This window comes from Pelmatolapia mariae, linkage group LG18, assembly GCF_036321145.2.
Source record: "Pelmatolapia mariae isolate MD_Pm_ZW linkage group LG18, Pm_UMD_F_2, whole genome shotgun sequence".
Lineage (NCBI taxonomy): Eukaryota > Metazoa > Chordata > Actinopteri > Cichliformes > Cichlidae > Pelmatolapia > Pelmatolapia mariae.
Window position 1 is genome coordinate 9637101 of NC_086243.1, and position 26949 is coordinate 9664049.

General features: G+C 41.7%; 3 protein-coding genes across 4 annotated transcripts; 1 reads left to right on the top strand and 2 right to left on the bottom strand.

Annotated features, from left to right (window-relative positions):
- Nucleotides 1–812: 812 nt before the first annotated feature.
- Nucleotides 813–15374, bottom strand: LOC134617486 (leucine-rich repeat-containing protein 52-like). The gene is made up of 2 exons (XM_063462738.1): nucleotides 14352–15374; nucleotides 813–7340 (listed from the first exon to the last, which is right to left on the bottom strand). Exons 1-2 carry the CDS (start codon nucleotides 14998–15000, stop codon nucleotides 7012–7014), a joined length of 978 nt encoding a protein of 325 aa, XP_063318808.1. The 5' UTR covers nucleotides 15001–15374; the 3' UTR covers nucleotides 813–7011.
- A 4016-nt stretch (nucleotides 15375–19390) lies between these two features.
- mgst3a (microsomal glutathione S-transferase 3a) lies at nucleotides 19391–21152 on the top strand. Its single transcript, XM_063462741.1, has 6 exons — nucleotides 19391–19508; nucleotides 19824–19950; nucleotides 20034–20107; nucleotides 20219–20276; nucleotides 20449–20521; nucleotides 20618–21152. The coding sequence occupies exons 2-6, from the start codon at nucleotides 19834–19836 to the stop codon at nucleotides 20758–20760; spliced, it is 465 nt and encodes a 154-aa protein (XP_063318811.1). The 5' UTR covers nucleotides 19391–19508; nucleotides 19824–19833; the 3' UTR covers nucleotides 20761–21152.
- A 93-nt stretch (nucleotides 21153–21245) lies between these two features.
- On the bottom strand, nucleotides 21246–26530 carry LOC134617487 (uncharacterized). 2 transcript variants are annotated; one of them, XM_063462740.1, is made up of 6 exons: nucleotides 26452–26530; nucleotides 26145–26325; nucleotides 24971–25261; nucleotides 23265–23540; nucleotides 22978–23138; nucleotides 21246–22531 (listed from the first exon to the last, which is right to left on the bottom strand). In XM_063462740.1, exons 2-6 carry the CDS (start codon nucleotides 26209–26211, stop codon nucleotides 22487–22489), a joined length of 840 nt encoding a protein of 279 aa, XP_063318810.1. In that variant the 5' UTR covers nucleotides 26212–26325; nucleotides 26452–26530; the 3' UTR covers nucleotides 21246–22486. The 2 variants fall into 2 exon arrangements, with proteins under 2 accessions (XP_063318810.1, XP_063318809.1); XM_063462739.1 differs by having other exon boundaries at nucleotides 26145–26511.
- Nucleotides 26531–26949: the final 419 nt, after the last annotated feature.

The window sequence follows — 26949 nt, forward strand, 5'->3', positions numbered from 1 at the left end:
TGTCCAAGAGGTGTTTTCTGATGTGAAAATGCACACACATACAGTGCAAGCAATCCTGAAGGTCACTAAATTATTTCATTTGCTCCAAAGATTGAAGCATTAAAGCCAATATTTGCAGGACTTTGTCAGTGCTAGAAGCAGTTAATGTACAGTATATGAATTAGATATGAAGCTTTTTTTGTATTAAGCTAAGCTTAACTCATTGTTGGTATTTATCAGACAGCAAGAAAGTATTCTGTTCAGAGAAAGAGAGAAGGGTGGAGATTGGCAAAAAGCTAGAAATAGGCACGTCAATAGGGAAAATGGCAGGTGCAGATATTTCTGGCCATATGGCCAAAATATATAAGAGACAAATAAAGCAAGGGAGGGATAAAGAGACATTTAAGAGATAAGAGGAACAGAGCCAGTCAAATGAAAATTAAAGTCCCTTTCATGCTTCACAATTGCATGTGCAAAAAATACCACAGACCAGTTTGCAAAGTGCCTGTCTCAGTCTGAAATACCATTGTGCTGCTTTTGAGTTGGAGCTTAGTGTGAGTAAGCATCTCGTTATCTCACTTGTGCAGCCAGCTCTGTTGGATTAAAACAACTGTGAACTGGTCTGGGTGCCCAGAATACACTAATGTAAAATGCAGCACATCTCCAGCTGCGAATGCCTGTGTGCCTGTTCACTTGTGTGCGACGGTCTCTGCAGTGCATATGTGCCTATTGGCTTTACAGGTTTTTGACTTGGAAGCTAATTAGACACCGACTAGCCTTCTACATACCCACAGAGCAAGAGCGGAAGAAAACACGTTTTAAGAAAAGAAGAGGAGGAGAGGAGACGTCTAAGAAGGCGAAACAAAAAAAAGAAGAAAAAAACACTTCTCCAGGCAGAACTGTGACGCACAAAAGGACACACCATCTCCTCTCCAATGACCTTTTATTGCTGGGGAAGGATACAGAGTTGGCAGGCCCCTGAGCCTGTGTGGAAATACAGTGTGTAACAGCAGCAGGACCATCCTCCTCTTTGCCAAGTGAAGGCAGGGGTTCACTCTTTACCATCAATCAATAGCATCTTTCCAAGGGAGGGATAAGTAGAAGCTGTCAATATTGAGTCCAATAGAATATATATTGCATGTGACAGAAATCAAATCAAACAGTAATGTTATTTTGCAACAAATCCCACGACACAAATAATTTGCTTTGAGAATGTACTGAGATCACAATGGAGGAAATGAGGGAAGCAAAACTGGTGGAAAACCAGTGTTTGCAGATCCTGATCCTTGTTCCTTGCTTCTGTGGTCAGAAAGTAACTCGGAGTATAAAACAAGAACCCTCGTTAGCCTTTGTGTGTTCACAAATGCATGCAAAAGAAATGCATTTCAGTTTATATACGTTAAAGTATTTTCTTTACAGGCGTACAGCATGTATCGCAGATTTGGCTCAGCTGACATTAATTTGGGTCTGATTAATGATGAAATTCTCACGTAACAGCTGTAACACTGACACCAGATTTCCACCCTTCCGTGGAAATATCCCCCTCAACTCCAAGTTCAGTTTAAGTCATTCCACTATTCCATGACTAAAGGATTATTTTCCAATTTGATGTGTGTGTGTGTGCATGACTGTGTGTAAGTGAGCATGTTTGTAAGTAGATGTGTCAGAGGGCTATTACGGTCGGTTAGAGCCAGTCTTACTTCATGTCACATCTCCCATCTGCAGGCATTTTTACATTGGCCCGTTTGCCTCCAGCTCAGTGGGTGCACACAATGGTGCAAAAATATGAGCAGGAAGCAGGGCTGCAGGAGCTTCTGTGTCCAGTAGCTGTGTGCATTTCCTTGTCTATTTACTGAACTGGCTCACAGTCACAGCTGTAATGTGACCATATCCAGTTGGGCGCATCTCTGTCCTGGAGCACATCCTGACCACTGCCTCAGCTTGGCTTTTGAATGATGGGATATGAAAATGAAAACAAACATCCATTCGCAAGCACTACAGCTGCCTTAAGTACTGCTATTATTTCAAAGCCACAGTTCAACATCTTGGGAAATGTGGTCTTACTACTTGCTAACTTGCCAATGGTCAGATCAAATGATTGTTGCCCCTCAAGTTTGTATGTTAATGTGATGCTGTAGCCAGTTGCCGCTGAACTTAGATTAACGTGGAACCAGAAGGAAACAGCGACCCTAACCCAACCTGCCAAATGAATGTTACATTTTTGTTTAAAGGAGCACTGCAGTCCTATAGAAATAAAAATGGCAGCTTTTAAATCATTTTATGGTTCTGTGAATAGAAAGAATCGCTTCTCTTGCATTACCACTCTGCCCTTTGAACACCTGTTCTGGTGCTATGTACCTGCAATTGTGCTAGTTGGTGTGTAACCATCATACACTAAAAAACTGCTGGTCTTCAAAGTTAAGTAATCAACTCATCTGGCACTTTTTAAACCCACTTAAATGTTTACCTTTGCGTTATGCTAGCTTAGTTTCCTTCCAAGAGCTAAGCTAGTTGTCTTCCCCTATTTTTATGCTATGTTAATAAGCTGCTGGCTTTTCATCAGATAGACAAGAGAAAGCTTTCTACTTTATTTTACCATCAGAAAGAAAGCAAATTATATCAATTTTGTTTGTGATGCGAAACAATACTATTGTACTCGCTGTCAGAATCAGTGTTAATAAGAGTCTTTCTACCCCAAGGGGAAATTAGAGGCAGAACCAAGGCTTCTGTCTCTGTGTGTTTAAGCATACATGTGCCTAAGTATGGGTTGACCGTGAAGCACGGGGGTGTAACAAGTGCAAAATGTTCCATTTTACTTCATCCACTTAAATATTGAAATTCAGCTCATTCACGTGCTATGCAACAGAAAGCTGTTATTACTCAAAACCAAGCTTTGCAAACTTTCACCTTGTGTAAACGAACAGCAACTGCAGCGTGTACGTGTATTAGGAGAGGGAGATGTGGGTTTTCCTTGTCATTTCATGTGTGTCACTGTGCTGACATGAATTGGGGCAATCAGCTATCCTATTTCCAGTCTGCACCCTCACCCTTGCCTGTGGCATCACATGGCCTAATCAGTAAGCTGCAGCAGAAACTAACACAGGCTCACAGTCAAAATGATCGAGTTTATGTATGTATGTATGTGTATATATGAGAGTTTAGTATGGAGACCTGAATAGACCTGCACATTAAGCAATGCATTACTGACAGAACCCATGCAAATATTACACCCAAAGCCATGGAAGCAATCAGGAGCACAGGACTGAAGGCATCTCAGCATACTGCTGAAGTAACAGTATATATAATTGTGCATGTACCAATGTTTTGATTGGCACATGCATAATTATATATAATGTTATGGTCAGCATTAATTCCTATCATCTCTCTCTCTCTCGCAAGAGAAAACAAGCAACAAAAAATTAGAATTATTTTCTGACTGTCTTATGTTTGTGGTTTATATTTGCTTTCTTCTTTTAATAGCTCTCAAGGAATGCAACAAGAAAACCTTTGTACATCAAACGCTGCCATGTGTCTGCCGCATGAAAGACCTGTGGTGACCAAAAATAAAATACCTGTGACACCACCTCTGAAACATCCATAAGTACTGTGTTTATACTGGATGGTATGCTATTATTGTGCATTCACTTCATCACATAAAACCCTAGCTTTTTTTTTTCTTTTTGGACAAATCACAAGAATATGTGACTGCAAGTGCCAGTAAATGTGTGAAGAAAGGTTTCTCACTATTAGATGTAGATCACATTACAGAAAGGCATCAGTTTGTGCAGTTGCAGTTCAAAAAAACCTGCTTTGCCTTCACATGTTTCGGCACACAAATCCTGCCATATTCGGTCGACCTCGACATTATCAAAATAGCAAATTACACCCACAACCATGGAAGCAATGTATTGTATAGCTAAATATATTTTGGCTCTCGTTAATTTGATTTAGTGTGTGTGTGTCTCAAAATGTCTTCAGTAAAGTATTTCTTTTCTGCTTTGCTTTCAATTCTGCGACATGTTATACTTGGATACATCTAAACATTTGACTTCAAACACAGGAAAAAAGTATTTGATCTAATCTTCGCATGTCTGTCATAGCTTTTTTTTTTTTTTTTAATCAAATGAATAATTGTGAGACTTAACAGGAACAGTACACATACAAAAGGCAGCCTGATGTCTCGGTTCAAGCAAGGAGAGTTTAAAAAAAAAATCCTTATTTCTAAGTTGATACTAAAGTCAATGGAGAGCAATTCCGGATAAGTATTAAAAGCATGGAAGGTTTGTGACATGGAAACCTGAAGCACAGCAAGTGTTCATGTTTGCTATTTTGGGCATAAATAATGTTTGTCCTTGCACAGTAATTCAGTCACCAAAAAAATACAAAGAATTGTTTTTTTTTAAGCATTTTGAAATGATCACAAATAGGATGTTTTCGTATGTTACAGGAAATCCTATTTCATTCTTTAATGAACGTATACACACCTTGTAAGGCTTTTTGGTGCATTAACAGTGCATGCAGAAGTAGATAGGACACTGCACTCAAACCCAACAGAGTAGAAATCACTTATCACATTGTCCTGTTTGCTCGCCATCCAGCAGGGCCCACTGCCAAAACAGATCTCAGCAGCTGGCATTTGTGGGCTCTCTCCACTTCACAACAACTGTAGAACCTTAACACAAATACGGCCACAGTATTTTGTTTCTGGGCTAATGATTAAGGAAAAGATGGAGTACAGTACAAAATCATGCCCCAGCAGTGCACGGACGGACACTCTCACTGTGCAAAGTCACACATAAAGCTACATCGTACACTCTGTCACATACATGGGGATAAATGCACTCCTTAAAAGGAGTTCCTCCTCTCCTTCCTGTCATACCTGTGGGTGGAGCGACAACAAGACATTTACAATGTTACACAGAGGAGCTCGAGCTGTGTCACAATTGTATTGCTTTGCTTAGTGCCATCATGGAGGTCCTTGATGAAACTGTCAGTGTAAACAAAACAATTCTATATAAGATGGCTGTCTGGTTTAACCAAATAGTGTTTATGCATTTTACAATACTAGGAAAAGGTTTTGTATATTTGAACTGGGTCTATAGTTACCACAGAAAATTTGGCAAACATTTCTAGTTTCCTTCATTGGATTTTTTAGCGAATGCTGTAAATCAGACATGTAAAAAATGATGGTAACACAAAATGAATATTTTCTTTTTGAGTGAGAGGCATATTTGTATCCATCCACTAAATATAAAGCCAGTACATGGTTAGCCTAGCTTGGTATTAAGACAATGGAATGCAAGCAGCAAATTTTTTTTACTTTGATGGTTGGTTTTAACTAATAGATTTAGAACTAATCTGGCTGTAGGTGCGAATGTGAACCATTGTCTGTCTCTCTGTGCTAGTCCAACCTCTCACCCTATGACAGCTGGGGGGATGGATGCATGGATATTTTGACTATGGCTTAGATATAATAGTCCGACTTAGATGTCTAAATTTATCCACACACATTTGTTTAGCTCTTAAATATCTTAAGTGGGATTATTTTGCTATAATTTCCTTATAAGTTTAAACCTCTGAATGTATTCAGCATTGCTGCTCCTTAGACTGTATATCAAAGATGGATGTAGCTTCTGTTCCTAAAAGGCGAAGCTAATGTGAAAGTGCCTTAAACCTGATTCTTTCTAGTGGCCAGCAGGGGGCGACTACACAGTTTCCGAACAGAAGTTCAGCAGTTTAATAATTTATGGCAAAACGGCCCTTCAACTCCCACTGTCTTTGACTTGACTAAGAGGTTGTTGTTGTTTTTTTTTAATAATAGCTATATGGTCTCAGATGCTAGTTTCAATTCTTATTGAATATAGCATGATGTTTAGTTTGTAAACCATGATCTCCTTTAGAGATGGATTATGGTTGATAAATCATTACTGTATGAGTGTGCAGTGTCCCTCCATTTCTCACTCAGATCCACCACTTTCTTGTCACATCTGGTTTCAACGTCAGCAAATGTCTGTCTTTTAATAAAAAGTCTGTGTTGTTCATTTTTCACAGTGGTCAAGATCTTCTGTGCCCAAAACATACATATATTTTTTCCTATAAACGTTATCAATTTTAACTCTTATCATTATGATTTCTAATCCACCCAGCACCAAGGGGATGAGTTTTATTTTTATGATATCAATACAGTGAAACAGCTATGGGCCAATAGCTGTAGACAGTAGGTGAAGGCCTTTTTTGGAGGAAAATACTTTTGTGCTCCTTCACTGAGCTACAAATCCAGTTAGAGCTCTTTTTCTGTCAAGCAAGCTGTCAACATCTTTAGTTCTGGTATCCAGCTTTCCTCAGTACATCCATAAAATAACCATAATAAAGCATCTTGCAGGAATATTCAGTGAAAAATGTACCAATAAAAAAGACAAACTGATCTGGAGAAAAAAAACTACAACTACAGTCACAAAAACACACTTTCCCTACTCAATGTTAACAATATCATCAGCAAAGCACAAACTGTAAGCCACGTTTTCGTCTTTATGTCAACTGGTGTTACTATAGTGCAGGTCGCATTTCACAGGTAACCTGGGGGTAGCTTACTTTTTAGCTTAAGATTCTATCTTTGCCTTGAAATTAGTCTTGATTTCTTTTTAACTTTTAAACTTTAAAATTTTGAAAAGCTGATTTTAAACTGATGTGAAGATCAGTCAGAAATATTACATATTCAGTTTTTCTGAGATATGTTGTTTTTGAGTTTTTTTTAATGCTAACTTTGCACATAAATTAACAAAATATGTGGTCATATATTTGCATACATAGTCCATGTATTACCCAAGGACTGGGGACCTCCACTATGCCGACTACAGTGTGTGTAACAACACCTGGAAGCCCACTAAAAATGATAGAAACACATTCCTTGTTCCATTCATTAACAGATCCGAGCCTGTTATACAGACCAAGTTTCATGAGACTTCTCAGACAGTCGTGGAAGTTGAAAGGAGGCACTGTGGGAATCCATGGCGAGAGGGGTGGGATTTTGTTTTAAACAGTATGTGAGGTTTTTAAATTCCCATTGTCATGGCCACTCCTGGTGCTCGCAGCACGGCCTGTCTCAATGCTTTCTTCCTCGCCATCCATCTCGAGCTGCTCGTCTTTCTTCTTGATGTAGCGCTCATAGAGCACCATGATGACACCCATCACCCAGGCCGACACGGTGCCAGCAGCAAAGATGACAAAGCCGATGACAACAAAGAAAAGGTAGTCCCAGGAGCCGAGTGTCTGATGACATAACGTCCGTAGCTGGATGCCCACCTCCCCCAGTCGACGGCCCTGAGTATCAGCAGGTGAACCGCACACCGTCTGGCCCTCATCTGTCACACAAAAGTACACCAAGGAGGAACGGTGAGGATTAATCATGGGACAAATATCAGCATTTTTTTTATTGTTAGAAATTAATCCTTTTTTTCTTCTTTCTTTCATAATATCAAAGAAACGCACCACAAACAGGTCACAGCTGTCCTAGAGTGGCACCGCTCAGGAGCAATGTTGTTACTGTTAAGTAACATTTTTAAGACACAAGGCAAGTGAAAGTTCATCAGATAATTTTCTATAATAATAGTGTTTTCTTTATGATTATTAATTAAACTTTTCATTAAAACATCATAAGGTGGTTTAACTCTCTAAAGCCTGAACCATTAAATTTATTAATTTTTTTTTTGTTTTAAACTGGAGAATTTATTACACCTTCTCACAAATTTAAAAAAGAAAAGAAATTAAATATCATATAAGTTTCAATTTGTATCGCTTTTGATACATCTGGCATTTTTTGTGCAATTTATTGCTCACAGTTCATCTTAAACAAACCACACTGATGACATAGACGTCTGGAAAACACATGTATTAAATATGAGACACTTGGTGTCAGAGGGTTAAAGCTGGTTTAAAATCAAGATTTCTCTATAGGATTAATTACAGCAGAGCTGTTCAAGGTCCTCAGCCTCAGCATCACACGGTCTCCTTCTGTTTTACTTCCAGGTGACTTATCCTCGCTGACTGTAAACAAACACCTCACAACTTTTATCGTAATAGCTTTAACTATCACCAAACAAGCAAACAAAAAAACCCAGGTAAAAATGATCAATAAATCAGTGGTTCAACTTTCTAACAGATCATACAAGTTCAGAAAAAAAACTTCACCAAATAAAAAAAGCAAAAATGTACAAAATAGTAGAAAATGTGACAGGACACATAGAACTCCTGTTATCCCCTCCACTGTACTATATCATTCATCCCTCCATTCTCTTCCTTATCAGAGTTGCAGGGAGGCTGGACCCTGTCCCAGCTGCCATAGGGTGAGAGGCGGGGTTCCCCCCAGGACAGGTCGCCAGTCTGTCACAGAGCTCTTTCTCTCTCACACATTCTCCATCCAGTACTTTTACTTATGTACAGCAGATGTGTGTAAAACCTTTGCATCTCATTAGCATATGATTTATGAGATCCTTTGCTGTGAGAGTTGTAACATAATGCAAAGTACTCGGACGATATCGTACATATGGCATTAAAGAGAGCAGCCTTTTGAATAATTCAAGCATGTTAGTACTTGTTTTCATCAACATTTGTAAATGGCAGCATCCTGAGACGAGGATATCCAAAACTCATTCACATTCATACTTCTAAATAAATAAATAGCCAAAAGGCAGAAAATTGCATCATAACAATGTTGCTGTTTCTATCAGAAAACTACAAAAGCTTTAAGAGCTTCCTGCGCTTCACAGTCTGCTGTTGATGCAGCATTATGTTAACAAAAAAGAAAAAATCATGGATGAATTATTCAAATTCCTTTTCCCTGCACAGGATTAGTGAATGACTTGAGCCTTTGTGCCTGCTTGAAACCACAGATAATAAGGGTTCTCATCATCAGGAACTGAATATGACTTCACTACAGTACTAAGACCTTGCTGAAATCCACATATTCTAACAAAATATTGAGTTCATTCGCTTTCGGAAAACTGCATGAACATACTGTAATTTTAAAGCCCTCTGAGTGAAAATTAAACACACCACATTATAGGTGTTGAGCCCTGCAGCAGCTCACCAGAGAGGCCTTTTTTTTTTAAGATAACAATCCTGAAAGCTGGTTGAGTCTTTTGTTATTGTGAGCAAAAAAGTGCAACACAGCAGAGCGTGGCATCTCCATGCGGCCACTGTTTTTAATTGGCTTCTGTTTTTTCAGAGCTTTTGTGCTAGGAGGAATTCCCACTGGGAGAGATGAAAAGACTTGGAAGTTTCTGCACAGGGAACAGTTTCCTGTAGCCCCATTTTCATACCAGCATGCTTAAAATACCCTGACTCTTTTTGCTGTGAGATGCATGAAATGGAATTGTAACATTCACGTAACCCTAACAAACAGAGGAAAACTGAGACATGTTGCAGACCGTCAGAGAATAACTGTAAACTTACTGTACAACACTTACATAAACATCTCATTAATATTGCTGATGTTTATTTCTCATTCAGAACTTCAACATGTTTATTACACCGCACTGACTAACAGAGTGATCTCGTCGCACAAACCGCTGATAAATAACAAAACGTTCATAAATCTTTTTTTTTACTATGAAAAATGACAATGATAATGTTTACTCATGTATTACCCTATAATTTTGTAGCTTTACGTCGTATGTAGTTGGTCATCCAGGTGCCAATAGTTTGCTGTATTGGACGAACTGATAAGAATTAAAATAGACTGAGAATGATGAATGTGATCTTGCCCTTGACCTTAAGCACAGTTTGGGTGAAGATCCATTAGGTGGTCATTGTGTGCAAATTCAGATCATTGTAGCAGAGATCATTGGTCTTTCAGCAAGGTAAGCTTTGAATTTATGAACATTTTACTGTATTCTGTGTTATTTCAGCTGACAATTTTAGATGACAATACACAATAATAATAATAATAATGACCGTCAAAGCATTTTATATACAGTACTGTGAAAAAGTCCCTCATTTATTTCTGTTTTAATAGAAAAGTAGGAAATAAGTAAAGCTTACATTTATGGTATGTTTACACTTATACAGGAATATTATACATAAGTAAAGTTTGTCTGAGCCAATCCATGACCATCACATTTGACTTTACAATATTTTGGTATACAGACGAGTTCATGGTCGACACAGTGACTGAAAGTTGCCCTGGTCCTCTGGCTGCAAAACAAACCTAAATCATCACCTCTCCACCACCGGGCTTTACAGCTTTTGTACTGATATGCTGTTTTGGTCCAAATGTGGCACTGTGAATTATCGCCAGATATCACCAAACGTCATTGTTGCAGAAGTGTTGTGGTTTGTTTGGATGCAGCTTTTTAACCTAAGCTGTCCTGGGATGTTCTTTGTAGAGATAATAAACTTTCTCCTGGCAACCTTTATAAAAAAACTGCTTGTCAAATTGTACTGTCATGAACTTTAACGTTGAACATGCTAGTTGAGGCCTTCAGAGTCTGAGATCTAGCTCCTCAGGTTCTGTAAACACTGCACAGTTTGAACTTCAGGGAAATTTGCTGTGACTTCCACTCCTGGGAAGATTTGCAACTGTCTTGAATGTTTTCCACTTGTGAATAATCTTTCCTGCTGTAGAATGACAGACTTCGAATGGTTTAAACATGGCTGCACAAACCTTCCCAGACTGCTGGCTGCAGCAACAATCGCTTCTTTAAGAACTGATGATCAGTTAATTAAGTGCATTTCATTATCAGCACCTAGCTGCTAGTTACCATCTTAATTCCTGTGGAATTCATTTTTCACACACTGCTTCTGCATTTTAGTTTAATTTTTGTTAAACAAATAATGACATTGTGTAATATGTCACATCCTAATCTGAGGTTATGCTTCCCAAATTTTAATACCTGCTAAGGACCAAATCATTTTTATTATGTCTTGACATGAAAAAACCCTACAATTTAAAAGCTACACTTGCTTTTCGACATAGGGGGCTTTTTATGAAACTACTTTAAGAGACACATAAGATTTTGAAATATTGGACTGATGCCAATCCCGATGTTTGAAGTAACAGTTTGGCTAATAACCCAGTTTGGTTTTCTTTAATCCCCAATTTCTGCCAAAAACAAAGTAGAAATAAAAATGTCATTATAACAGATAACTGCACTGTTTTCTTTCAGTTCTTTATGTGTTTGTGATTCATGAAGATCGGCCATGTCCATCAAAAATGCAATCTTATTCACTGATGACCTCATATGAATCAACAAGGCCATTAAAGGCAGGTGTTTAGTTGTTATTGTTGCACCCTTAATTGCTCCAAGTCAACTCCAAGTCAACAGCATTTTTACCTGTTTATTATTATAGTTCAGCTGAATTTGTTTACTTCTTTCTGTGTCGTCGTTTAACCTGCACATTCAGTCATTTAAGCTAATTCACCTATTTGTTAATTGCTTTTCTTTCGTTTTTATATCAACTGTTTAGTTAATATTTTACCTAATTGTTTTCAAATGTTCACACTCAATTACTTTCAGCTGTTTAAACCAATTTTGCTTGCTCACTGGCAACACATATAAAAACAGGCTCAGGTTGGTGGGAGGTGTGATTTGACAGAGGGTGACAGGGATCATACCGTCGCTTTCAATCAAACTACTCGACAATTCCATCTCACAGGGCGACTGAAATGTATGCTTCCCCTAATATATTATTCACTGTGCGCTGAAATCTCTGCTTTTATGCTCAGAGAAGCTCTTATGTGTCTCAAAGATTAAAAGATGAGCATGCAGCTGAAGAACACGAGGAGGCTCTGCTCCTCTAAGCTTAATAGCAGGGAAAATTCAAAGTCTGCTCTGATCCTCTCAGAGGCTGCTGCTGCTGCTCACTGTTCACACAATATGTTACTCAAATTCTGACAGCCCTCCATGCAGACACAAATACGTACAGTGTGCACTCCCTCTTAATGCACTGTACATGCACATGTCTGCATGAGATTTAAGTTTCCAATCTGAATCTGCAAATGGTTGTGGATGCACATGTCCTCATGTGTGTGTTTGCACATGCAGGTGTGTGTGTGAGGGGAGGCCTGACAGCTAGGAAGGAAACCCTTATGGCTTCACCCCCTATACCCCTACAGGGACTGACATCAAAGGAGAGGGCTTTCCCTCTCTCCTTCCCCCATCCACACTGCTCTATTTCTAGACGCTCTCCTTATATAACAACTGAGAGAGTGCTAATCTAGCCAGGAAGGCGAGACAGAGGAGAATCTGTTGGTTCCTTCCTGAGGCTTTATTTCTTTCGCTCTCTCTCTCTCCCTGCTTCTCGCTTGGTCTCGATGCATTTCCTAAACCGAGGAGACAAGGCGAGCCATGTTGCATGAACCAGGTGAGACCCAGGCGAGCGATAACAAGGCTTGGGAGCTGGAGCTTGCAGCTGAAAAACAACCGTCTCTAAAATGTTTTTCTACCCCCCCCCTCAGAAACCCCCTTTCCACCCCCAGCTACACAAGTATGCTTTGTCTGTGTTTAAACGTCTCAGTGCACAAATCAGTCAGTGTGTAAAATCTGCGCCTGTGAGGGTGTGTATGTGTGTGAGTTTCTATAGTGTTTACCAAAGGCTGCGTGTAGATGTAGAGAATGTTTGTATCCATGTGTCCGCCTTCTCCCTCGCTGGCAGCTGTCACTGGAAGAGACTCAACTCCAAATTAAGCTAGACAAAAGGCAACGAGAGGTAGGAAAATGGGACAGCTCTTGCAGGACTCATTTTGGACTCAGTCTGAGCTTCACAGGGAGCATGATGAACTATAGTGTGTGTGTATGTGTGCGTGTGTGTGAGAGGGAAAAGAGCAGGGGATGCCTTTTTAGTGAGCGTGGCAGTTGTATTATAGCTGTTGTGTTAGAATTATGGCTGGCTTCTTGCTCAGTAAATCACACTATAAATAGAAGCTGCCCTTTTGCATAGTGACACATCCACACCATTATCCACGAGCATAATAACTCAAAGTCAAAAAGATGATGGAATCCCGGACACATTTATCAGCTTGACAGCAACAAAACAAAGGGGATCAATATTTGATGGTGGAGCTATGATCCATTTATCACGCCTGCAACGCAGGAGCCTGATAGCGGATTGATTAGTCATTCTCAGATTTAAAAAAACAAAACAAAAAAGAAACGCCTTGTTTCCTTCATCACTGCAGAAAGCAGAACAGAATTTATGAGTAAAGTCGCCAGAAGACAAATCAAGTGGGTCCCTGCCTACGATCTTCTTTCACCCTCTTTGTCATTTGATAGTCTGATTGCTGCCACGCTCCACTGCTGTCACCTGCGTCTCATCCCACTGAAAGATGAGAGAGGAGTGAAGTTACAGCAAACTAACAGCACATTGCAGAGTTGTGGTGTACATGGATACCGCATGGCGTGTGTGTGTGTGTGTGTGTGTGTGTGTGTGTGTGTGTGTGTGTGTGTGTGTGTGTGTGTGTGTGTGTGTCTGTACTGAGATGCAGACATGACAGGGAGTGACATGGTGCGAGGGAAATCCAGTAGTTAAGCCTCTCCATGTATTCAGAAAGACACAGAGTCATTCTTTCCTTGAGGGAGTCAAAAGAAAGAGCTTTGCTGCCATTTTGCCATCATGTTTGAACATCTTTTTTGTCATATAATAAGAATTTTAATTGTGTAAGGTGTGAAAAAGCAAAAAATATCACAGTTAAAGGACTGTCACTTTGTAGGAGGACACCAATCTCGATTACCAACCAACGAGGCAAAATTGTTAACAGCTCCAGATGCACAGACTTTCAGGGCCCCTGAAGCTCTAATGTATATGTGCATATGACTAAGACCCAGATAAATTAAATGAAATCAAATGACCTTCAAACTATATTCCACAGAAGATGGGACAAAACGGGTTCAATAGCTTATTTTGAATCAGTGCCTTGTGGTTAAACTTAACAGATGTGGGGGTTTCAATTCAATGACTTCAAATAATAGCAAGAAATTCTGCACATTAAACAGAAGTAATTCCAGCTTATAAACAATCCATTATGTGTGACTTAGCCTCTAGATTCACCATGATTTTTAGCTATTAAAGTTGCCATTTGTCTGTTTACTTCTAAAGTGCTTCTTAATATAAGTTGTTGCTTATCGACATACAACACAGCTGGATTTATGAAAGGTGCTGCGCGGGCACTTTGTTGATCTTATTAGTGGATACTGTTCTGTTACTGAAAGAATCTCCATCGGGAGGCCAGTTTATGTAACTGAGAATTATCTAACAATTAAAAGGAGTAACAATATTTGTGTATGACTGGCTCTCCGGGGCCTTTCCACGTCTCACCAAAGCAAATGTAAGTGATGTTTTTTGTTGACAGAAAAAATAGAGTAGATAACTGACAAGACCTTGGAACTTGAAGCCCTCCAGATGGACCCACAAGCACAGGTCCTCGTTGTCGCATTCGCAGCTCCACGGGTTCCCGCTGAGCCCCACTGAGCGCAGGGCGGGTAGCGCGATCAGGGAGGTGATGTTGAAGACCGTCAGGTTGTTTCGGCTCACATCGAGTACCTGAAGGGCCGCGTTCTCCCCAAAAGCGTCCGGGTGAATTTCGGAGAGCCCCGGGTTGTCCGTCATCCTCAGCATCACCAAGCTCGCCAAGGGGCCGAACGTCCTGTCCTCGATCCGGGTCAGAGTGTTGAAGGAGAGGTCCAAGTAGGCCAGCTTGCGTAGATTCCCAAAAGTGGACTCTGAGATCTCCGTCAGAGAGTTGTTGCTGCAGTCCAGGTACACCAGGTCGGAGAGGTAGTTGAGCGCGAGAGGCGGCAGCTCCGCGATACGGTTGTTTGAGATGATGAGCTGCCGCGTGGCCAGCGGAAGGTTGACCGGGAAGGTGGTCAGGTGCTGCCCAGCGCACTGGACCACAAGTTGGTCGTCACACACGCACCTGTCCGGGCAGCCAGTGGAGATTACCGGGGATGAGGGGACCGCTGTCGCGAGGAGAAGCAGAACTAGAAGCCGCAGGGGTTGCGCGCTTGGCTGCGGGGCAAGACGCATGACACCGCCGAGGGCTTCATCAACCCTGTTTGGACAGAGTCGGTCGCAGTGACATTCTTCATTGATACATCATCACCGTGCGAGCCGCTTGTCCCAAGAAACGATCTCCGCCGAGGTCAAGCACAAACGTGCCCGTGGCAACCTCTCGCGCGTAATGTCTCAGTTCATCCTGTCTGTTGGTTCTGGATCCGACGCGCATCCGCTGTGCTGGACTTGACGGCCGGCTGCCTTGGTGCTGTTTCGAATGTCATAAATTTATTGAGTGTATTCTGCTGACAGCTGTTCGCACGTCGTAAAAAAGCCGACGTCCTTTGATGCTGCGCTGCTGCTCGCAGTCAGTTGTTCCGTTACATGTTTGCCATCCTCTCGCTTTACGAAACTGAATCCAAATAAAGGGGGCGCACTGAAGGGGGGGGGGGGGGGCTGCGGAGTGATCTCACGCTCGGGAGTGAGTTGGAGCGTGGGGAGTGGAAGGGTCTGGGCAGTGGAGATAATGTAAGGCTGACATTAAATATTAAAGCCCGCGCACAGTTGACACCTAGTGTAAGGTGACCTGTGATGCTTTAGCTGCCGGCACGGGCGCAGTGATTACATCTTCACACGCTACTGGAGGGTCTGTGGGTAAAAGCTGCGTGGATGTAAGAATGTGTATGTAAAGATCTGTTTGTGGGGATGATAGTATGCACACTTTTCATCAGCCTGTCTCAGGTATAGGATCAGGTGCACCTGGATGTGCATCTCGTGGGTTTTCGCTGTATGTGGGGTGGGGTGGGCTGGCTGCCTCTGTGACTGACTGTCACAGAGGCAGCCAGCCCACCCACTTGAAACTTTCCCTGATGTATACAGCCAGCAGATGATGGGCTGAGATGAGATGGTACTAGGTGGTCTCAGGCTGCAGTTGTTTTTCCTCCTCTCTCCAGTCTCAGTGTGAGCCCTGTCTCTATTCTTGGTTCTCTGTGTAGGTGTTGAAGTGCTGAATCAGACTCGGCATGATGGAGGAGGAGGAGGAGGACAGATGTGCCGCTGACAGTCCGTGAAAGGCGCTACCCCGAGCCGACAGCCAGCAACCTGCTGAACGCTGACCGCTCGCGCACGTCAACAAAACCAGGTGGAAGCCTTTTACCCTGCGTTGGTGTGTCAGAACAGTGGGCCTGTGTATAACCTAATGCTTTTTTCACGCTTGCGATCCATGTGGACTGAACTTAATCCACACAGCTGTTTTGCGTCAAGGATATTTAGTGACTTTATGGGGACATCTAGTGACGAAAACTTGGTAATGTTACACAGAAACTTCAACCATGTAATGGTCTTTGTGTAACTATTTTTATAGGTGTAGTTTGACGCTATTGCACAAGGATTTTTTAAATAGATGTCTAAATTTATCTGCTCTCTATTTATGATCATGCAGGAAGCAAAACTGTATAAACCAAACATAAGCCATAACTCAGCAAGTTCAGTCCAGCATTGTGCAAAGCCAGAGCTGATTTTTTTTTGACAAAATCCCCAAATTTCCAAATATAGATGTTGAGGAATGTGCATAAAATGACAAATGAGAAATATGAGGGAATGCTGCAGGCATAGAAACATAAAATCTGGAGGCTTAAATATCTATCTAGATGTGATATTTACAGAAAGGGTAGTAGAAGATACTTTTAAAACATTAAGAACATTGAGAATTTATTTTTTAAAATAATCTAATCATGTCATATATACTTTGAGGAACCATTATTTTGAAAGCGCATAGCAGGACCAGTTCTTGTTTGATTGGCAAGCAGACTTCAAAATACAGGCTTTGCATTATTCCTGACAAAGTCTAATCTCTGCCATTTGTTTTCTTGGAATCTCCAGCAGGTACAGTCATGCACAGTGCACGTCTGTCTTACTCTCTGTTTTCCCTAAAATATTCATCATTATATTTAACCGTCTAGAATGGCATGGCAGAAAAATGCTAAACACTGGAAGAAAGAGCTGCAGCCGAAAGGTGTTTTTGTAATCCTTTAAATCTGGTGTTGTAAGAAGAATCCCCCTATTTATCTTAGTTAATCTGCAGACATACAACTTTCTTCCGTTATAACAGCTGGTGTGAAGGTTATGCTACTTTGAGTGTTCCTGTATTACAGGTCACACAAAGTAAAAAAAAAGAAATATATTCACGAAAGCATCCAATCACTGCTAAACTGGCAACACATCCTCACATCAGTATCTACAAGGATTTTACAAATTCAGGTCCTTCCCAAATACAAGGGTCTGAGCTGGGACCTCTTCTTTTGACAGTTTGCGTGCCCCTCATGGTCAGATTATCTGCCATCATGGGCTGAGCTTCCACTGCCATCCTGATGATACACAGCTGTATCTCAGCACCAAACACTCTAATCAGTTCACTTCTCTGTCTCTTATTAAGTCCCTGGATGACATCTAAATCTGGATGTAATCCAGCTTTATCATATTGAAAAACAATACAACTGAACTGTTGTGTCAAGTCACGACTCCTGAAAGTGGCTGACCTTCACCTTAACATGGGTAAAGGTCATTAAGGTTCTCAATCTGGGTGCCATCCTGGAGCCCAGACTCTAATTCTCATCATATATCAGATCCATCTCTAGAAGTTCTTTCTACCACCTAAAGAACATCTCTAGAGTCTGACCTTATCTCTCGGAGTCCTCAGCTGAAACCCTCATCCATGCCTTCATCACCTCCTGCCTGGATTATTGCAGTGATATCCCCTTTGGTCTACCAGACAAAGCTCTGTACAAGCTCAGAACTCACAGTTCTTACCTGCAACAAGTCCTGGCCTTACATCACCCCCACCTAACCTACAAACCTACAAATCACCACATGCTCTTTCTCTCCTGTACTTATTCAATCTTCTCCTCCCTTCCCTACACCCCACACTGCATTCCCCAGTTAAAGGCTTACTCGCCATCCCCCCCTACCAGGCCGGGGTCTTTTAAAGGACAGAGCCTTCAGTGCTGCAGCCCCCCACTCTCTGGAATATGCTCTCCTCTAAAACACCCTGTCTTTGAAAATTTTCAAAAAGCAGTCAAAATGTTACTTATTTACAGAGGCCTTTGACCTTTGACTGTTTTGTGTAAAGGTGCTATATAAACTATTAAATGTCACTGAACCAATGACACCTCTAACAGTGGTGCGCATACCTCAACTTGACCTGATATTTGATACAAGAAACCTTGGCATGTCAGATCCCTGTTCCCCTCACCACAGGGCACATAATGTGGCTGCACTCCAGCCAAGAAAGTCTGCTCTCTGCATCAGTTGTTGTGAGCTGGCTCGCTGACATGGCTAATATAAGTCACTTCAAAAGAATGGGGTCATCATTAATGACACTGGGCTGGTATGCCAAGTCAGAAAGGGATTAACTCTGCAGTAAACACTGTCACATAAATCGTCTCCGGGTAGCGCAAACTCTGTTTTTCAAGAGGAGCAGACTACCCTTATGTTATCAAATTGTGTTTTGTTTTTTTAATTTCAAATGGGCTTTTTTCTTTTCTAAGATTATGTCATTTAAGGGAAATCAGTGCTTCTCCTGAGCAGTTAGGCTCGACTTTTTGTTGTACCCCAAATGTTTTTGGCTTGCGAACAATAACAATAAAAATAAGTGAAAAAAGAAAAACAATGACTAACAAAATAATAATAATAATAATAATAATAAATAAATAAATAAAAATTCCAGCTTGTGTACACAATCAGTAAATTAATAACGATCATCCAATCATCCGAGGTCAGTTGAAGTACATTCACTTTCAATACTTCAAGGATACTTTTACTTAAGTAGAAAGATTGTGTTGTTATTTATTAAAAAAAAGCCCCCAAACTATTGTTTTTGACGCTTTGCAAATCACAGCAATCCATCTTAACTTCTGGTTACACATCCTCATTTCCGGCACCTCCTCCCCATGTTGTCCTTTGTTCCTTCTTCACCGCCCACTCAAAAAATCACGAACACCCCTACTTCCAAAAAATAAAAAACAAAAACAAAAACGTACAACTTTAGTAACACCGGAGGTGAAGTTAACTGCAAGTTACTGGTAGCACAGTCCATTCACGCTGGTCAGTCCTGTTGGGGAGCAGGTTTGCATGTAAGATAGGCGGAACTAATCAGGAAATGTGGAGCAGTGCTATGATAAGATAACTTGGATCTCTCCCTGACTTTTAGCACATATAGCGCACGTATATAATGAGTCGGTGTTAGTATTTGCATACAGGGCTGTGGTCAATATGAAGCCTGTGTGGCGTGAGGAGTCTTTACTTCCGCAAGGACGTGCTTATTTAAAAAGAAAGAAAAAAAGACTTCGGTCTATCCTTACGAGTCTTTAACACGCATTAGCTATAAAACTGAATTGAAATGTCGATATCCCAGTAGTGGGCTGTAAGCCACGCCCCCGTGAATGTTACGTAAGCCGCACGCACGCAGATATATTGAGACGGAAACTTCACGCTGGTTGGTGTTTTCCAGGGTTGTAGCTGTGAACTTTGGTTGCTTCGTCAAGGTGAGTGTGTTCGTGTTTATTGTAATTCGTTTTAATATGTGCGCTTTCAAAGCAGCCCTGACGAGTCATGGTGCTGCTGGTGTTTCTCGTTTGACCTTTGGTTTGTGAGACGTCCTTTATCTGCGCCGGTAGCTGCACGGCTAATTTTCTCCTCAGGTGTTCGAGGTAATTGTGTGATTAGAGGGTCTGAAAAATGGACACTTTCTTTTATGTGTTAGCCGGGGAGGAAACGCATGCGTTGCCTTTCTTACCAAAATAAAAGTGTAATGAGTACTTTCGATATGAGCCACAATATATTTCTAATTAATTTTCCAGGTCTGTCAGGATGGTTGTGCTTTCCAAGGAGTATGGATATGTGGTGCTGACTGGCATGGCCAGTATGGTCATGGTTACACATCTGGCCATTAAAGTTGGCAAAGCCAGGAAGAAGTACAATGTGCACGTGAGTATTCAAATATGGAGCACAGTGGAGGCTACCTGTTGAAAGGTGCTGTCCTGTACAAATGAACTTGTCACACCTTGCAGTATCCTCAGATGTACAGCGACGACCCGGAAACTGGGAACATTTTCAACTGCATCCAACGTGCACACCAAAACACGTAAGTATAGTAAGGTAATGTAATCCATGCCAGCAGCATTATGTCATGTTCTTTCATCGACAACAGACAAGCAGGTTGATGTTAACGTCGCTCTTGTGACCTCCCCACCAGCCTGGAATCCTACCCTGCCTTCCTCTTCTGCCTGGCTGTTGGCGGTTTTCATTCACCTGTAAGTTTATTTTCATTGTGCTGCGATGTTGTATCTGCACCATAAGCATACAATTTATTTTTGTCAACTGTGTCACAACGTTTTGGCTAAAAATGTTAACAACTTGTTGCATGCAATGGGTAGCCGTTCTGTCAAGTCCTGTTGCATCTGATTGTTTGTGTGGCTGTTGCAGCGTCTGGTCAGTGGCCTTGGAGTGGTGTGGATTATCAGCAGAGAGGTTTATGCACACGGCTACTCTACAGGAGGTAAGAAACTGTTCAGCAGTTCGCATCGATTTCTATTCTTCTTATATCATAAAACATGGTCAGAATGTGTGTCTGTCTCTCTCTCATCTTAATTAGATCCTAAAAAAAGAATGAGGGGAGCTTTTGGAAATCTGGCTTTACTTGGGATGATGCTGGCCACACTGAACTTCGGAGGCTCTCTGCTGGGCTGGAGGGGGAGCTCACGGATGAGGCGTTTTGGTGTTGGATCCAATGTGTAATGAAAATTTACGCCTGGGCCAATTCATTCATCATCGCTATGGTGCAAATCATAAACTTGCACTGTGCTCTCATCTTTAAGTGGTTAAGTCAGGTGTGCTAGCTGATCTGACTAGTTCTTCAAGAACTGTATGGCCTGATTTAGAATAATGTGGACTAGCACTTTTGTAACATACATGAGTTATCAGTTTGTCTTATAATGTTAACAGCAATCTATAAATTGGGTCTAAACTCTTAATATCACCTACAATCATGCATTTATTAATGAATAAAAAGAAGTAATGATGAAGAAATTCCTTCTTTATTGTGCTGAAAAGGAACTTTGTACACTGAGTGACTAGAGATGGTTATTCAACTGTACTGCTTTTGTTATTAAAAACCTCCATAACTTCTATTCTCCTGTTTTGTCATAAAACTGACACCTTCTCATATCAACCGTTTAATTTCTTTGCCTGAATGTGTTTAACAATGGCCTGTGTGTATCCATGTGTGTGTGGAGGGAGTGGCTCTTCTTTTTGGAGTAATGTTCAAAGTGCACCTACCTTGTCTGGACAGGCAGGAACCAACGCTGCTGAAGTCTTAAGCGAATCATAGTTGACAATAGAAACTGTCGTTCACACAGTGAACAGTGACACTGCATAATGCCTAAGAGCTTACCCACCTATTATTGCTTTTGCCACACCCCACATACATGGGTTTGATATATTTATTTTCAAGTTATTAAACAGGAAAGTCATTCTTGCATTTCATCATACATCACTGCAGGCAGTAAAGTAACCAAGTTAAAACATCAGAGCTTCGTTCCACTGTATTTGCAGTGCATTCCAACCAGTCCAGATGGAGGACCTTTAAAATGATTCCAATGCAGCTCTCTCAAATCTCCACTGTGTGCGAACAACACTTTTACTAAGTGAGTTTTACAATTTACAGATATCCAAGTATTTGGCTTAGCAGGGCATCTCCTCAGTAAACACTGGCAGCCTAAACATTTAAAGAAAAGCAATAACTAAATTCAAGATTTCCATGACTTTGTGAACATAACTGCACGTTTAACAGCTGCAACAGTAAATAATCTGCATTTGTAATTCAGGCTAAATTACAATTTGGAAAAATAAAGTGGTTTCCACTGTTGGAGACCTGGCGTGTCTGTGTCTCCAAAGATGTGCCTTTTCAATTGTAAAATCTGTTTATTTTTTTGTCAACTTTCTGCAAGACCTTAGCTTCACATGACACAGATTGGGCAATTTGATTTGAAAATGCACTTCACTAACATTTGGTCACCCAAGGGATTGTGATTGTTTTGAGCAGCTTTCCCATGAGCCTTCATTCTGCCTTACTGGCTATTCTTACAGTTACGGAGGACTTCATGCGACCTTGATCCACATTACCTCAGATCACCCCTAGAGGGCAGTGTAACCGTTTGTGTCATATTAAAGTGCTGTGCAGGAGTCAGTCAGGGGCGCCGAGTCATCTTAATTTCCATCGGGGTGGGGAGTTCTCAGCACACTGAATGTCTCCAAAACTTTAAAAGGAATGTGGAAGAAATTTGAAACTTCCCGCTTAAAACATTAAGAATCCTTGGTTAAAAACTTTTTTCTTAATCGCTAACAGTAGGTTCTCAGTGCCAAAGAGCAAGGTTTTGCTCACATCCAAAGTGGTCTTCCTTTGGTGTTAGATTTGCTTCGGTCCTCTGAGTGGTGGAAGTGACTAACAGAACAGGAGCTTCTGTCAGTAGGTGTACCTGGACAGTGGTGTGTCCTCCATCAAATCATCCTGAATAAGGTGATTTAAAAAACACTATCAGTACTCCACAGAGCATAATTCAAAATATGCGCTCACTTGCCACTTCATTAGGTATATCTCCTGTTGGAGAAATATCTAATCACCTAATCACAGTGCAGAGACTCGGTGCATTTAGGGCAGGGGTGTAAATTTCAGTTTCTCTTACCTAAGCTCTCGAATATTTTTAATCAGCTAAACCACATCTCAAGAGTAACCCCTGATCAAGAAATAAGCCAGCGGCCAAGTCACGTTCCAATATGTCATCTCTGCTTGCAGTTAATATTCTAATGCCCAAGTTCATCTTGACAGTGAAGGGTGCTTAATAAAAGATGCAGTTATTTGGTATTTGACTTTCATAAAGTTTGGGGACTTCTAAGATGGAGATTTTAAAAAAAGTGGTGAAAATGGTAATGCAAAGGTACTAGACTGTATCTTACCATGGGTAGGTCCTGCAGACGATGGAACTCCGGGTGGTTAGTACGCTGGCGGAACTTGAGGAAGAGGACGACAAAGACGATAGCTGTGGTGACAATAAACACTGACAGCAGTCCAGCCAGCAGAGGGTCTAGAGGGGAGCTGGAACGGTGACCGGACCCCTCTACACAATAAAGAATTTGATATGATATGAAGAAAATAAAATAGGTCATGGTAAAGGCAAAACAACTCAATGGGAGAAGCTTAAGGCAACACCCTCATCACACTTTGCACCTGCCAATCACCTTACCTTCACCGCCGAATTTATTTACATACTGGACCTCCTTGTACACTGACCCAGCAGGGGCTCCACCTGGAGATGTGGTAGCTGTGTTCAGAGATTCAGAGTGTGGCCATGTGATGAAGGTGGGTGCTGTGGAGCTTGTGTGGTGCACTGCTGGGGCTGGCTGAGATGAAAAGGTAGAGAGGGAATGGTTGGTCAGAGGGGTTTTGCCTTCTGTAGCTGCAGGGTGCAGAGGGGTGGTGCTCTGAACAGTCGGCGCTGATGAAAGGCTCTCTGCGGCAGCTGAAAGGGGGGATGTGAGCGCAGTGCTGTATCAATTCAAAACAGTACAGATTCTTCAAACGAAATGAAATGCATTCACAACAGCCAGCGGTAACGCTGCACTGCCCTGCTGACGTTAAAGCTGCCGCGATTGTGTTTGTGCAGCATGTGTGGCCCACGCCCTGACAAAAATCTGTGCAAATTACAGAAAAGCTACATTTATACGTTGTTCTTTGTCAGTATATCAGAACGCTGTGATTCCCGATGGCCTGCGCTTTCAAGCATCACTGCTCACACAGAGGTACTCTTGAATCAGATAAATCCACAGTCTTTTCTCCAAGAGCTTTGGACTCTGAGGTCTCAGCTTAAAGCCACAGAACTACATTAAATAAGTAGCTACTGTTTGCTTAAGAATTTAAATATATCCCAACGATTCCAAACAGTTGCTGCAGATTTGTCACGTGCACACCATTATGTGAATCTCCTGTTCTACCACATCCCAAAGGTGCTCTACTAGACTGAGATCAGGTGTCTGTGGAGGCCTTTTTTCACAACATAGTGGGTACGCACTGTTCATAAAGAGATGGACATGGTCAGCAACAATACTCAGGTAGGCTGTGGTGTACATGGCTCAGCTGGTACTAAAGGCCCAAAGTCTGCCAAGAAATCCGATGCTTGTTTTCACCTTAAGCAGGTCAACTTGACTGTGTCTGCATGCCTAAATCCACTGAGCTGTTGCCATGTGATTGACTGATTAGCTTTAATGAGCAGTTGAACAGGTGTAACGAAATAAAGTGGCTGATAATTAGAACAATAACTTTCTCTCGGTGTGGGTGTATTTCATTTCACCTCATGCACATGTGCCTGCACTGACAGTTTGGTGGGGGCTGAGAATGTGGTGCACATGGTGTGATTGACAGCCGGACTACATTCCTGCAGCAGAACAGACAGACTGTCAAAGTACTGTGTGGTGTCAACAAAATACACAAACCACAAAAATGTTTGTGCTCTAATTGGATTATAGTGAGAATATTTTCAGCTTTCAAAGCAAGAAGCCTCACACAGCCTGCACGTTATTCTGCAGGGACGGGGCAACAACAAAGGGTCAAAAAGGGACACCGCATCAGCTGAGTGGGTTATATTTATATGATCTATAAAAGGAATCTTTTAAACAAGGTTACGACACACATTCTTATTCTCAGTCCAGTCAAGCGGGGGTCAGGTCAGGCGAGGAGTGTGTTGCACAAACATTGCTGGCAAAAGGGACATGTTTGCAAACAGGCAGTGTTTAAGTGTGTGGGAAGTTTTATTTTAAGGCTCTAGTCTGGTCAATCTAAACAGACCGGACTTCAAAATTATAGATGGACAATTATAGAATTATGATCACCATAATCGCATGTTCCTAATTATAAAGATGCAGCTTTTAAGACAAGTCATATGAGGCTGATTACCTGAAGGAGTTAGAGTACTGAGGTCTGCGTGCTGAGATGTAAGTGCTGCGGGGATTGCTGTGAACAAGTGGGTTTTAAGTACTGCATCTGTTAGAGTCTCTGCACGGACTGTTCCTTCTGTCTCGCTGAGGGTTGTGGTTTCACCCGTGGATTCATCCCTGCCTGCAGGAATACGTGCGTGCTCTGGGGACTCATTCTCACGATCCTCTGTCAGGTTGGAAGATGCTGAGCTTCCAGGATGATTCAGGAAGATGGCTGGTGTGAAGACATTGGGCAGAGCACTGCTTTGACCTGTAATTCGATAAAGAGAACTCCTGTTAAAGAGACTTTCACTTTAGGACCCGTTTTCCAGACGAATGATGACTTTTGTCACGTTTAGATTAATATAAAGGTATTTTAATTACTTATCAAGTGAGTGTTAAAATAGCAAAATAGTGTAAAAATAAAACTTTCACAGAGCGTGGTAAATTATTCAATTTGAAGTTCATTATCAGTCCTGTCTCTTTCCCCTCACCTCCAAACATTGAGGCTGGATCTGCTGGAGGTCTCTTCCTGTTTAAAGGGAGTTTTTCCTTCCCACTGTCACCAAATGCTTGCTCACCGGGGGTAGCTGACTGTTGGGATTTTTTTCTCTATAATTTTAGGGTCTTTACCTTACAATCTAAGGTGACCTGAGGTGACAGTTGACTGAATTGATTTGTTTGGGTTCCTAAAAATGAAAGGGTGAAAACGTTTTGCTTTATATTTGCTTTTGCGTGTGTTCTCGAGGAAAACGACTCTAATTTGTCAGTTCATCGACTAACACATTGACGTCCCCTTCAATTTCAAGCTTCTTGCCGTTTTAATCTACTTTAGGTGCTATTTTGCATCATGACAGATTCATTACGGCGAATTACGAGTAAGCCAAGAGAGATGAGAGGAAAATCTAAAAATAAAAAAACAAAACAAAAGGAAAGGAAAGGAAAGGAAAGTTAACAAACATCGTTTAACGAAGATGAAATGCAACCAAGAACCTGCAGCAACATGATCTCCGTCATCACCTCAATCACACCAATAAATAGTCGCGTGCGGACTCGATTACGAGCCCAACTCACATCAGCGGGATGTCAGAAGTGTTCGCATCAAACACAAAGACACACAGAGAAAGAGAGAGAGAGAGAGAATGGCAGCTTACCTCTTGTCCGCGTTGTGCCGGACAGCACAATCAGCACGCAAAACACCAAATGAATTTCAATTTTCATCTCATCGGCGGCAGGCTTCCCCCTTTAGATTACACAGCAGCTCTCCTCTGTGGCTCTCTGGGGTTGTTTCCGTTACGCGATTTGACAGGGCACATCATGGGCTCTAAAAATATCCTGAGGGAGTCAGGCAGAAGAGAAGCAGGGGTGGGGCTGGATGCGGGCGGTGTTGGTGGGTGGCACCACAAAGAAATAGATTCTAATGAGTAAAACAAGCTTCCCCGATAACCACCGCAAACTCACGCGTGGCCTCTCGTCTCGGTGTTTGTCCTTTCATAGCCAATCATCTCTACATGGAAGTGTCTACAACGCGTCACTTTGCAGTCGCTGTTGCTCTGCTGCACCAATCACACATCAGTGCGTCAGAGGCGCAGTTGCGTGCGTCAGGAGCGCCCGTTCGAAGCGCCGTGGCACCGAAGTGAACACGCGCTCTTTGACAAGTTTTACTGCGCTGTTTATCACTGTGAAAACTAGTCTCCAGGATCAAACAGCTGAATGTGTGTCAGTGTCTTGCTGTGAGCCAACCACCTCTCAGTTCCCACCGAGGTCAGCGTGTCGTCACGGCTGAGCGCACTGCCCACCTGTGTGCCGCACGGACAGCTGAATGACCCGCTGCGTCCTCTCTCAGCGTTCTCTTGACACACTTTAGAAGACGCCGAATTCTCCTTTAATTTTTTTACTTAAAAAATCAGGCTTTGAGTTGTAAAGGATATCCAGACGCAACAGTAAAAGAAACCTTCA

Coding starts and splice junctions, on each gene's coding strand:
- LOC134617486 (XM_063462738.1), bottom strand. CDS start 15,000: ATGCGTCTTGCCCCGCAGCCAAGCGCGCAACCCCTGCGGCTTCTAGTT. Junction 7,341..14,351: donor GGAGGGCTTCAAGTTCCAAG/GTCTTGTCAGTT, acceptor TTTGTGTGACAG/ATGAGGGCCAGACGGTGTGC.
- mgst3a (XM_063462741.1), top strand. CDS start 19,834: ATGGTTGTGCTTTCCAAGGAGTATGGATATGTGGTGCTGACTGGCATG. Junction 19,951..20,033: donor GGAAGAAGTACAATGTGCAC/GTGAGTATTCAA, acceptor CACACCTTGCAG/TATCCTCAGATGTACAGCGA. Junction 20,277..20,448: donor TTGGCGGTTTTCATTCACCT/GTAAGTTTATTT, acceptor TGGCTGTTGCAG/CGTCTGGTCAGTGGCCTTGG.
- LOC134617487 (XM_063462740.1), bottom strand. CDS start 26,211: ATGAAAATTGAAATTCATTTGGTGTTTTGCGTGCTGATTGTGCTGTCC. Junction 25,262..26,144: donor CGGCACAACGCGGACAAGAG/GTAAGCTGCCAT, acceptor ATCGAATTACAG/GTCAAAGCAGTGCTCTGCCC. Junction 23,139..23,264: donor AAATAAATTCGGCGGTGAAG/GTAAGGTGATTG, acceptor TTTATTGTGTAG/AGGGGTCCGGTCACCGTTCC.